Raw genomic sequence first — 12,931 nt, 5'->3', positions numbered from 1 at the left:
ATGGCCCCCTCACCAGTGACAGAAGGATGGTGGTTGATGTGGGGGCAGCTGGGAAGCCGTCTCCAGAACCGAGAGCCAGGCGCACCTTAGGGCAGTCAGAGCTTTAGGTGTGAGAACTGAAACCAGCAAAGTAGAAGACGATGGGCAATTCTGTAAGCTCAAGTGGGAAAGACTGAGCATCTGAATCATAAGAATGATTTCTGCTGGCAGCCCGGGTGGCTCAGCGGTTTAGTGCCGCCTTCAACCCAGGGCCTGATTCTGGAGACCTGGGATCGAGTCCCACGTCAGGCTCCCTGCATGGAGCCTGCTTCTCTCTCTCTCTCTCTCTCTCTCTCTCTCTCTCTCTCTCTCTGTGTCTCATGAATAAATAAATAAAATATTTTTAAAAAAACATTTGTTAGAGGACGGAGGACCAAGGTCACCATGTGGTCCTGGGGGCTGGGAAATCGTGTGCAGCCATGTCTCGCTCATCAGCTGTCTTGTCCTCTGTTCTCAGGACCAGGTGATGTACGAAGCTCTGCGGCAGTCTCTCCACCTGTGACCCCAGAGGAGGCCAGTGTGTCCAGCTGGCCAAGAAGCCCACTGGTGACATGACGCAGATGGGCTCCCGTCCTGTGTGTGCGTGTTATTCCCAGAGTGATGCAGCTGGTCAGAGCCCATAGGCTTTCCTGTCTGGCCAGCCAGGCATGGGAACACCATCCCTTCTCTTTAAGAAAAAGAAAGACATTTAACTTATGAAATAACCAATATGTTTTTAAAAAATAAAATGTTTATTTTGAAAGTCTCCAATGCACTATGGAAGCATTGCAATCACAGTAAAAGTACTTTTCCCTTGAGCTGTCTGTGGATAAGTTGCCACCCTGAAGCCCCGTCAGCCCCAAATACTGTGATGTCTCCTGCCCCCCAGGACCCCCAAAGTCAGCTGTCACACTCAGGAAAGTAGCCATGAGACATGGACACCGTGTCGACCCCCGGCTCCTGCCAGGCATGTCCCACAGCCTCGGGATTGTCCTTTGTGACAGAAGGGCAAGGAATGTGCTGTTGCGTCTGGTTCTGCTTCACATGAGTTCCCTTCAAGTTGGAGCAGTTCCCCTCTCCTGACTTCTGACACTCCCCCACTCCAGGCCAGTTACTTGTTTGTCAGCAGTGTCCTCGTGGTCCCACCCCAGCTACACAACTGTGGCAGGAGTTTAGCCAAGTGATGCTGTGATCTCCCTGCGTCCTATCTAGTGATGCAGTCGGGATGTGTCCGGCTCCTTATGCAGTCCCTGTGATCATGTGGGAGAGTGGTCCTGCCAGGCGGCTCCTCTGCAGCTCCTCTGTGGTGGGAGGTACTGGAAACCATGTGCGAACCCCTTCCTCGTCACACTGGCTGTTTCTGTTGTTTGCGTGTGGTCCCATTGCTGTCATCCCGTGACCCTCAGACTGCCCCAGGTCTGCCCAACAGGGAGCCCCTCCTGTGCCTGAACACCTGACAGGTGCCTGCTGTGTTCTCAAAGGCTGCATCTGTGTTACGTTTGCTGACATCGCTCCTTTACTGTGCTGCTCGCTGTGTGATCTGACCCACAGATGCAGGGCACTTGCCTCCTTTCCCTTCCAGAGCTTCCACTCCACCTCACACTATAGAAATTTTTATGCTGCTTGTAAGAAGGTAATCCACAGCTATGCTGGGGTGGCTCAGTCAGCTAAGTGACTCTTGATTTCAGCTCAGGTCAGGAGTTTGAGTCCAACTTGTGTTTTTGTTCTCAGGGTGGCATCTGCTCACCCCCCGTCAGCCCCCGTCACCCCCCCATCACCCCTCTGTCACCAACCCCCCTGCCAGCCCCCCCCCCCCGTCAGGTTAAACGACTTGCGCTGCCCCCACAGCTCACCATCAATAAGTGGCGCCTGGAGGCCCCGAAGCCCTGTTGTCCTAGATCCTGCGGGCTTTGTCCACGTGGGACCGAGCGCCCGGCTCCTGGGAGACCGTAGTGGGTTCTGCCTCCATCAGCTGCTGTGACTCCTCATAACAATAATCTCTTTAAAATAACAGGTGACGTGTCCAACCACTATTGGAGACCTCAGGCAGCGGCCACTCGCTCTGAATTTGTGCGAGACAGTCGAGCGTTCAAATGGCCGCCGGGTCTTTCTGAGCTGCTGCCGGTGGAGCTCTCGGGGCCAGATCAACCGCGAAGGGGAACCGAGACCCGGGGGATGTGGTTGAGCGCGGGGTAGCTGCTTGTCGGGGAAGCCGCCGAATGCCCCTGCGGAGCGCTCCGAGCCAACTGCGGCGGCCACAGTGCCACAGGCGCAGCCGCCCCGGCCCCGTCCCCACAGGGCTCCGAGCGAGCGCCCGCCTGCGACCTCCCTCAGCGGTCCGCCCCCACCTCGCCCCATCACGGAGGCCAATCAGAGACCATGTGTCAGTCAGTCAGTCAGTCAGTCATTTAATTCATGAGAGAGAGAGGCAGAGACACAGGCAGAGGGAGAAGCAGGCTCCATGCAGGGAGCCCGTCGCGGGACTCGATCCCGGGGCTCCAGGATCACGCCCTGGGCCGAAGGCGGCGCTGAACCTCTGAGCCACCCGGGCTGCCCAACTAAGTGACTTCTAAATGGATAAGGTGGAGGAGAAGAAACAGCCGCTCCATTGTCCAGCCTCGGCAGTAAGAGATTGAAGGAATCGGGCGCATGTTTGGCTCTGGGGACAGTATGGAACGTGCCCACGTCTCTGCAGCATCACTGGATTCGGTGCCGGCTTGTGTGTCCCAGAGTCCACGGGACAGTGGTCGCGTCCCCATGAGGCCGCGCCCAGGGGTCCGAGTGCACGCAGCGCCGCTGCCCTGTGGATTTCCTCTTGGAACATGTCACCTACAGCTTGGCTGTCCCCAGGATGTGCGTTGTAATGCCCACAAAAAACCTTTGAATCATCTGTCAGCGTTTCTCAACTCTGGATGACACAAGCATCACCTCATGTTTTTCAAAAACATGCCACTTGGGCCTCGCCGCCGCCGGGTTGGATCGGAATCCCCAGGCGATCCCGAGGAAAGCCCCTAAAGCCCCACCCCTGCAGCTTACAGGTGGGGAGCCCCGGAATATACACTAGTGGCGCCCAGGGGTGGGACCTGAGTGTGGCTCCAGGCTAGCCTGCTTCTCCTGCAACCACAAAGGCTCACCACCCTTGAGATGGGGGCTTTTGCCTTGGTTTACCCCCAGCAGCGCATAGGCAGTGGTGAGGACAGAGAATGGACACATACGGGCTCCATGCCTCTCTCCAGGTCACAGAGCAGCATGAGTGCCGTGTCCCTCAGCCCCGGAGAGGGGAGCAGAGCTGGGGTCTCTCCTGCACCACCTCCTCAGCACCCAGAAATAGCTCACATACCCTCTAAGGCCATAGCACCCTGTGGAGGGCGCCTAGGCCTCATCTCATGTCTGGCTGCACCTGCATTGGATGCACCCCCCACCTATGCTTGTGCAAAGGGCCTGGGTTGCCATTTACCTCTTCCTGCAGGTTTTCCATGGGCAGGCCAGCACTAACCTGAGTTCTGAGTCTTCTGCAACCCCGAGCCCAGCAGTGGGCCCTCTTCCAATAGCCCCCGGGGAGGTGTGGTGGGTCTGGGGCAGCTGGAGCCCCAGGTGAGCACCCTCGGGCAGCGTTGTCTCCTTCCGTCCCCTCCACCCTTCAGAAAACTATCAGGATGTGCTCCACCAAGAAGAGGGAGAAAAGCAAGAAACAGAATGTGGGGGACGGAGGAGCCCCACCCGGGGGGAGACCACTGGCCAGCCTGCAGAGAGGCTTGGAACACAGACCCCGTCACAGGTTATAGCCACAGAGCACGCGACAGCCTCCTACAGTGTTTTGAACAGGAAGCCAGGATGCCCAGCGTGTGCCCGGGCCACTCATTTCTCTAGTCTTCTGTGTGTTCCCTGCAGAAGTGAGCCCCTCGTTCCCATGCACGGAGCACAGGGATCTCTGCCTCTGGCAGCCAGCGCAGGTCTGGAGGCAGGACGGCCATAGCGGCCCCCTCCCTTCTGAGCATGTGGCTGCCTGACCGGTAGCACCTTGTTCACACTTCTCCCCACTGTGTGCGTCTGGGGGGCCCTGGGGCTCCCCAAGGAGGCTGAAGCCAGCTCTGCTCACCCTGCTTCTGGGGAGGGCCATAAATGTATGGCCCTTGCCCTACAAACAGAGGTTTGCACTTGCTCAGCTTTTTGAGGCAAAACTATGAGTTTTTTACAGATGCACACATGGGTGCAAAGGCAGCTGCCACATGATTCCATTTGTAGGGGGAATCTGAAAAACAGACACAGGCTCCTGAACACAGAGAACAAACAGGTGGTTGCCAGAGGGGGCGGGAGTGGGTGAAAAGGGTGAAGGGTGTCGAGAGCACAAACTCCCAGTTATAAGATAAACCAGTCACGATGTGATGCACAGCTTGAGGACCAACACCGTACAGTGGCTGAGGGTGAGCAGGGTTAATGTGCAGAATCGTGGGCCTGAAATGAGCCTAACAGTGCATGTTGACTATGCGTCAATTAAAAAGAAGTTTTCTAATGAAAATTTTGGGGGTGCCTGGGTGGCTCAGTTAGTTGAGTTCTTGGTTTCGGCTCAGGTTGTGATCTCAGGGTCCTGGGATCAAGTTCCACGTCGGGCTTCACCCTCCATGGAGAGTCTGCTGGAGATTCTTTCCCTCTCCTCTGCCCCTCCTGCTCGCTCACACACTCTCTCAAATAAATCTTTTTTTTTAAGAATTTTTCTTGACACCGGTGTGAAGAAATACCCTGAGTGAATAAATCAGATACATTTACAGTGATTTAGAAGATACGGTGCTCTTTCCTCTCAAAATGAGTTTGATTTCTGCTTTCCTCAAAAATCTCAATAAAACCCTTTCATGAAGAACTTCAAAAAAAGAAAGATGCACAAAAGTCAGGATAGTGGTCCCGTCGGCGGGGGCGGGGGGGATGGCGTATGTCAGGGGCACTGCCCAGGGTCCTCTGCGCTGTGTGTTTTTCTTCCGTCTTCTTTTATCCAGTTTATTCAGGTGAAGACACACACACAGAAAGGGACTTGATGAGGTTGGAGATAACTACCCACCTATGAAACCATTACGACAGTCTGTGCCATAAACCTGTCATCTCCTGCCCTCTTAATTTTCTTATTCGTGATAAGAACCCTTGACAGGAGATCTGCCGTCTTTGAACTGTAAGGCCGGTACTGTTGATAAGCACGGGCACTGCGCCAGGCGAGCGCCGAGCGTCTGAGGCCGTGCAGACTGTACCCGGGACGGGCGGGCCGTGCCCCCCCACCCTGTTTCTGCTCCGATTCTCTAAGCCGTATGTGTACCTCGCCCAGCACTGTGACATTTCACAACGAAAACCTGTGGAGAGATCTGGGGTTGCTTGGGGGCAACCACCCGACCGAGTGGGCCGAGGGACAGTGACTCAGGCTCTGCGTCCGGGGCGGGCCCGCTCCGCAGGGAACGCCTCGCTGGTGGAAAGCGGGAGCAGGTGGGCGGCGCTGGGCCCCTGCCAGCCCGGACCAGCAGATGTGCCTGCCCGCGGGGACCGCGTGGGAGGACACGTGCGCCGCCTGCTGCGCCCCATGGGGGGAGAGTGCTGTCAGACCAGCCGCAGGAGGGAGACCGCCTTCGCCTCTGCTCCTCCTCCCCTGCAGCCCGCCAGGTGTTGGCTGATGGCCGGGCCTGCGAGCTCTGCGCCCGCAGGGGCCGCGCCGGGCCTTGGTTTAGGGGCAGAGGGGCCGGGCGGGCCGAGCGGGGGGGCCTGGGCTGGGGGCGCGGAGCTCCGGGAAGGAGGCATGTCGGACCCGTCAGGGGTCCCCGATGTGGCCTGTCACCGTTCCCAGGACAAACCAGCCAAGTTCGCCCCAGGGAGGCCTGGGAATTCCTAGTGGGGTCCAGGGCACGGCAGAGGCAGCAACGGCCACCCGGCGCCACCCAAGGGCCGAAGCACAACCCGGAGGAGAGATTTCACTAATTTGCTCAACAAATATTTATTGACTGGGAGCCGCGAGCCAGGCTGGGCGCTGGTGGCTGGCGCACTGCTCAGAGCAAAACCCCAGCCCCGCGCCCCCGGTGGCCTCTCCTGGGGGTGGGGGAAGGGGTGGGGGGGCAGGGTCCGCAGACCCACCAGTCGAGGAAATGCTGCACCTTCTTCCGGCGTCCCACCAGCCTCTTCATCACCGGCCAAGTCGGTTGTCCTGTGTGTGTGCGTCCATCCGTCCTGCCCACGTCACCACAGGCCTCTGCAGGACAGGCACCCCTGTCGCACCTGTCACACACACTCCTCGGAGACGGCCACTGTGTGTTTAAACCCATTCAGTTGTCCCTGGACCCCTGGGCGGCAGGTGTCACTGTTGTCCTGGGTCAGCAGATAAGGAAAGTGACCCCAGAGAGTGCAAGGAACTTGCCACAGCCATCCGCGCAGCCAGGCCAGTGTCACCCGCTGAAAATCTCTTTCTCTAAGGAAACAAAGCACAATTATGGAAAGTTTAAAGGTCTAGAGCTTAAAGAATGCCCCAAGTGTGGTCACGAGGCAGGGTGGTGACTCATCCAAGGAGAGTGGATCACGGCCTCAGGAGTCCTGGCTGTGGGGCTGCTCCGTGACGGGGAAGTCCAGAGCCTGGGTCGACTGACTGGCTTGGGCGCAGTCCAGCACCTGTCACACCTGCAGACGACTCTGTGCCTTTATGTTTCTGTTGCTACATGAATTGCTAGAAATTGAGAGGAAGGTGGCAGAGGGTATACAGGCCATCCATCATCCCACCGCCCCAAGACTGCTACTGTTAACATTTTTTTGAACGTTTGTCTGCAGATTTTCCTCTGGTCAGATGGGTGGCTCTGTCCCCGATCAGAGGTTAGCGTCACATCTCTGTGAGGTGGGTGTCATGCCCCTGCCCTGCCCAGCCACCTCTCTCCCTTCCTACAGGTACCCTAGGAGGCAGAGGGGCCTCAGGGGACAAATCCTGTGCCTTGTCCTTTCCCTGGAGGCACCTGCCTGCAGGACACTCGCCAGAAGGTCATCCTCAGCTCCGTGGGCCAGCCTGGCCTTCCCCCACCATCCCAACTGTTGGGGCCTTCCCTTCCTGAAGCCTGACCTCTGGACGCTGGGTGACGGGTGAAGGGCCAGGTGCACATGGGGCAGGTCACTGACTTGCATTGAGTTTTTTTTTTTTTTTTTTTTTTTGTCTGTTTTGTTTTTTAAATCATCTTCCTTGGGACACCTGGGTGGCTCAGTGGTTGAGCATCTGCCTTTGGATCAGGTCGTGATCCCAGGACCCTGGGACCTACGTCAGGCTCCCTGCTCAGCGGGGAGTCCGCTTTTCCCCCTCCCTCTGCCCCTCCCTCTACTTGTGCGCGCGCTCTCTCTCTCTCTGTCAAATGAATACATAAAATCTTTTTTAAAAATGAGAAAAAAAATAAACCATCTCCTTTGCCATTGGTGAAAACACCCAGAACTTTCCCACACACGCTGCATGCTGTCATCATCTCCATCAACTCCGATCACAACGGAGACACACACTGGTGGCTTGAACAACAGAGGCCACTTGTCACCTTGCTGGGCCTAGGAAGTGGAGACCAGGTCCCAGCTTCATGCCGCAGGCCCCATGGCCCCTTCTCCATGTACGTGGAAAGGGGAAACTCTGGTGCCCACCCCCAGGGTGTCCACCCCCAGCCCTGGAGGACATACACATTTGTCCCTGACCTGGAATGATTTGGGGGCAAGTGGGGCTGAGAGTGGAAGGTGAGCCGAGTGAGGGCTGCCGGCCAGCCTCTGGGAACCCCGTGTGGGGTTCCTGTGGCCGCCTGGCCGGGTTCCCTGCACCCCAAGGCCCCCTGGCGCCCGGCCCAGCTGGGGAGCAGAGGTCGGCCCGGCGGGCTCCTGAGGCCGGGCTGGGGGCGCCAGGGCCTGGTCACTGGCAGAGCGGGTGGCAGAGCAGGGCGGCCTCAGAGACGTGTGCACGTCAGGAGAAATCAGACCCGTGTTTGTGGGCACTCTTGGAAAACCACGTGTGACCCCAGGAAAACAGATGTATTCATCTCCCAGGGGTGGTGGCCCGACAGGGACACAAGTCACGTGGGTGTGCGACTCCTCCCTCTCCAGGCTGACTTCGTGCCGAGGCCTCGCATCCCTGTGACCCTGTGGCAAGAGAGGCCTGTTCAGAGGCCTGGGGACACACAGGCCTCAGGTGGGGCCATGTCTGCGAGCGGCTTCCCTGTCCCCTGACCTGCAGCACACGGGCAGTGTCCCCGGGAGACACCGCCGACCGCGAGGGACAGGGGCCACCTGGCTCCCTCTGCCCACACCTGTCGTGAACACAGAGCCCGCAGGCCGCACAGGCTCCAGGGCCAGGCCTGTCCATCCCTGACGCCGTGGCCCGGGGTCACCCGCCAGCCAAGCTGTGTGGACCCACATTCTCGCGTCAGGTCGGCTTTAGGAGGAACCCCACCCACGCCAGGCAGCGGGTGAGGAACGGCGTCGGGGAAGAGCGGGTCCCGCGAGCCCCGCGGGCCGGGACGGAAGGGGCCTGGTCTCCGGGCGGCAGATCTGGAGGCCGCGCAGGGGCCTCGACATGCCACGTGCGTGTGCCCGGGTGCGAGCGTGCACACGCAGGTGTGAGCGTGTGCGTGCGAGTGTGTGCACCTGCTCGCCCACACGCGTGTGAGTGACGCCCAGGCAAGGACGTGAGGGCGGCCCGTCCTCCCGTCGCACTGCCCGCCCCGCCCTCAGCCCGAGGCACGTCTGCACTCAGCATGTTCCCGACAAGCGGAGGCTGGAAAACCCCACCTCGGGGCCCTTCCAGGTGAGGACAGGTGTCTGTTCAAACCACGGAGCTCGGAAACCTGGGAATTGCCAGGATCTCGCTCTGAGATCTCTGGGCGGTGGCCAGGGAGGGAGGCACAGCCTGGGCCCGGGAGCCGGTGGTGGGCGGAGCGCCCGGGAGACGAGCCCCTTGGGGGGACTGTGGGCCTGTCCCCACTGTCTCCCAGATGCAGAGTGAATCAGCTGCTGGAATGTCCGGCCCAAGCTGGGGTGGCTCCCCTCTGACCAGTGCCTGGCTACTCCCCTCAAAACCAGCTCCTGGCTCTTTCCAGACCTGGCTGAGCAGGAGGCGCCATCATGGGAGTCGACATCCGCCACAACAAGGACCGAAAGGTTGGGCGCAAGGAGCCCAAGAGCCAGGACATCTACCTGAGACTGTTGGTCAAGCTGTACAGGTTTCTGGCCAGACGAGCCAACTCTACCTTTAACCAGGTTGTGTTGAAGCGGTTGTTCATGAGTCGCACCAACCGGCCACCTCTGTCCCTTTCCCGGATGATCCGGAAGATGAAACTGCCTGGCCGGGAAAACAAAACAGCTGTGGTTGTAGGGACCATAACGGATGATGTGCGTGTCCAGGAGGTGGCCAAGCTGAAGGTGTGTGCACTGCGCGTGAGTAGCCGTGCCCGGAGCCGCATCCTCAAAGTGGGAGGCAAGATCCTCACTTTCGACCAGTTGGCCCTGGACTCCCCCAAGGGCTGTGGCACTGTCTTACTCTGGTCCACGCAAGGGCCAAGAGGTGTACAGACACTTTGGCAAGACCCCAGAACCCCACACAGCCACACCAAACCCTACGTGAGATCCAAGGGCTGGAAGTTCGAGGGTGCCAGAGGCCGCAGGGCCAGCCGAGGCTACAAAAACTAACCCCAGATCCTGCCTTGTTATTAAAAAGATTTTGAATGCTGAAAAAAAAAAAAAGAAAAGAAAACCCAGCTCCTGCAGAGCCTTTCTTGTGGGTATGGATGTGCACTTGAGAGTCGTGCTTGTTTTAGTTTTAGTTTTTAGATTTTATCTATTTATTTGATACAGAGAGAGAAAGAGAGCATAAGCAGAGGGATGGGCAGGGGGGGGGAGGGAAACTCCCCACTGAGCAGGGAGCCCAACACAGGACTCGATCCCCTGAAATCATGACCTGAGCCAAAGGCAGATGCTCAACCACTGAGCCATCCAGGTGCCCCAAGTTGTGCTTGTTTTTTTGTTTTGTTTTTTAAAGATTTTATTTATTTATTCATGAGAGACACACAGAGAGAGGCAGAGACACAGGCAGAGGGAGAAGCAGGCTCTACGCAGGGAGCCTGACGTGGGATTCGATCCCCGGTCTCCAGGATCACACCCTGGGCTGAAGGCAGGCGCTAAACCGCTGAGCCACCCGGAGATCCCCAAGCTGTGCTTGTTTTAAAGAGGAAACACCCCAGTCACAGATTCACAGGAAGCAGAGCAGTGGGTGCTGGGTGGTGAGAGGGGCACACAGGGAGTCGTGCCTCAGGTGTTGACTGTCCGTATTGTAGGGCAAACCTATTCCAGGGATTGGCTATAAGGCAGTGAGAACGTACGCACCACCACAGAACTGGACACTTAGAAATGGGTAGCGGGGTAAGTTTTATGTTATGTGTTTTTACCATAGTTTTCTAAAAAATAAAAAAAATAGCTCATAGGAGAGTTTGGGCCACACACAGTAACTGCTGTGGGTTGGAATGATCGTAATGACCGGTTTCAACACCTTGCTGTTCCCAGTGGCTGCAGGAGCCATGCCCACGAAACCCAGGCAGTGACCATCCCACAATGGTGCCAGCAGCCCTGGGAGGTAGACGGATGGTGGGGAAGGGAAGTGAGCTAACCTGCCGCAGATACACAGGTACCAAGGTCCTGTTTTCCTTCCTTGTTGCTCTCTGAGATGTCTCAAGGTGACACGGTGTCCTCCAGGTGCCACTGAACATGGGCGAGCTGGCCGGGCGGGGTCCCTGCCCCGGGCCCTGGAGCTGGGGCTGCAGCTGACACTTCTACAAAGCTGCCCTTGTCCTCCCAGTCACAGGGACTGGGCATCCCCGTGTCCGCCTGCCTGTCTTGTTGGCAAACTGGGCCCCGGGTGCCTGCTCTTCCTAGGAGGCCCCGGGACGGTTGGCTGCGCTTCTGAGCCAACTCCTAAAACCGCTGGGTAGGACGTGTGTCCGGGCCCCGGGGACATGTTGCAGAGAAAGCTCACGGAGTTCACAGGCACCCCCCATCCGGAGCCCTGCGACCTCGGAGGTATGGACCCGATCCTGTCTTTGAAAACTTCAGGTGTCACACGAACTGGGGAGAGGGCTCCAAATTGAAATGTCGTAGACCGAATTTGTTTGCTTCCTCGGTCGCAAAATGAGGATGATACCTGTGTGAGGGCCGATGGCCCCCCGGGGGGCCCGCCCCCCGCACCGTCAGCCCCCCGGCAGGATTCTCGGGAACAAGCAGTTCCTGTGCATCAGCCTTTACTCAGAAAACTAGTTTGGCTTAGTGACATGTAGTTCCGTGAACGGTGAAGACCAGCCTACACCTGGCTTACGTTTCTCCGCAATCTGTACGGACCAGGTCCACCAGGGGTGGGACCGTGCCACCAATTTCCCACCTCAGCTGGCTGCGGGGACAGCTGGTGGTGGCCTTCGCGTGTCTCCTTGGAAGCAGGGGAGATGCCTGGCGAGCGGTGGGGCCGGGCCCTCAGCGCAGAAGGGCATCCTCGCAGCCAGACCCCGGGCTCCAGGCTGGAGGGCCCAGCACCCAGACTGGTTCTTCAGGCAGGTGGGGGTGAAGGTGTGGGTCGGAGCCCGCCCGTGGCTCCGCCCCACCTCGGGGAGCAGGCTGGCCACCTGTTGCCAGTTGCCTAACTTTGGCTCTCGTCTTCCTCCAGCCAAGGATAAGATGGTCTACTCGACACTGATCGTAAGGGACACAATGGTGGCTGCCTTCCAGGAGGGCAGAGATCTTTCAGCGAGTGATCACACATCTCTGGTCCGGCACGGGAGGGATGGGTGGGAGGTGTGAGGCCGTGAACCCCCCCGCCGGGCCCAGAGCTCTGGGCACTGGATCTGTCAGCCAGCGCCAGCACGGCTCCCAAGGGACCCTGGAGGTTTGGCTTTTGCTGGGGCCTCAGGTGGGAGCTCACAGCGCCCATCAGGCTGGGAAGGGAGACTCCCCCTTGTGCCAGAAAATCTCGGCTACTGCGCCGGACGACAATGTGGGGCCTGAACCACTAACTCGACACGTGACAGTCCTGTTCCCTCTCACACACGGTTTGTTCTTTTGGGTGTTGTTTGCCCTTCCCGTGGGCCTGTTCTGGCCGCAGAGCCCTCCCCAGAGCAGCGAAGTGCTGATCCGCCCAGGGCCACGCAGTTTTCCCAGGCCTTTCCCACAGAGCCTCCACTCTTCGTGGGCCGAGGGTCGGCGACTCAGGGCCGTGGGCCATGAACACGCTGTCTGCCTGTGCGGAGGAATCGCCAGGTGTGTGCCCCGAGCCCATAAACGAGCGCCAGGACGGAGGACCCCTTAGGATGGGGTCCTGACCCTTTGCCTCGGGTGTTGTGTGCCAAGTCACAGCTGCCGGTGGTTGCGGCCACCTTCCCAGTGGCATCGATGCGTGACTGGCGGGCACCTTCCCTCCATGGGGTCGTTGGGAGCTCCGCAAATCTCTGAATCACTTCAGAGTGGACTTGGCCACCACGGGGCCCGCCTTTTCCCAGATGCCGTTCCCATTCTCCTTCCCTCAACCTTGTCACTAACCTTCCAGTGAAGCACACCTGCCAGACCTGACCTGCATATCCTGCACCTTCCCCCCTCAGGGCTGCCCCAGGACATTGCCACACTCCTCGTTTGCAGCCAGCTCTCCCGTCAGCGGCCTCGGCCCTGTGTGACTTGCTGCCCTCTTCCCTCTGTGCCTCCTTGACCCCCAGCCCCCCGAGAGGGTCTTCAGGCTTAATGCCCTTGGGTTTCTGAGGGTAGTGTTCTCAGGGTCGGCCAGCCCATCCTTGCTTCATTCCAAGTGACTAAGCTTGGCTCCTGGAAGACCTTCCCAGCAAGACACTTCCTTGTCCAGAGCCTCCGAGTCATTGGAGCAGGTAGGGGAGCAGGAGCCCAGACTCTGCTGCCC

The 12,931-nt window shown here is 58.7% G+C and overlaps 1 protein-coding gene and 1 pseudogene across 6 annotated transcripts in view; both read left to right on the top strand.

Moving 5' to 3' along the window:
- The window catches only part of NVL (nuclear VCP like), an 82,019-nt gene extending 81,235 nt beyond the window's left edge, over window positions 1-784 (top strand). For all 6 annotated transcript variants that reach the window (XR_011996303.1, XR_011996304.1, XM_072732659.1 and 3 more), the window contains one exon: window positions 497-784. Coding sequence is in view for 3 of the 6 variants with exons in the window: in XM_072732656.1 (XP_072588757.1) it covers window positions 497-541 (45 nt within the window). In the remaining 3 variants the exon portion in view is untranslated. The remainder of the gene's footprint in view (window positions 1-496) is intronic.
- An 8,302-nt stretch (window positions 785-9,086) lies between these two features.
- On the top strand, window positions 9,087-9,726 carry LOC112923461 (large ribosomal subunit protein eL18-like; annotated as a pseudogene).
- Window positions 9,727-12,931: the final 3,205 nt, after the last annotated feature.

Source organism: Vulpes vulpes, chromosome 13, assembly GCF_048418805.1.
Source record: "Vulpes vulpes isolate BD-2025 chromosome 13, VulVul3, whole genome shotgun sequence".
NCBI lineage: Eukaryota > Metazoa > Chordata > Mammalia > Carnivora > Canidae > Vulpes > Vulpes vulpes.
The sequence above is the reverse complement of the archived record's forward strand: the minus strand, read 5'-3'. Positions and strand labels throughout refer to the sequence as shown.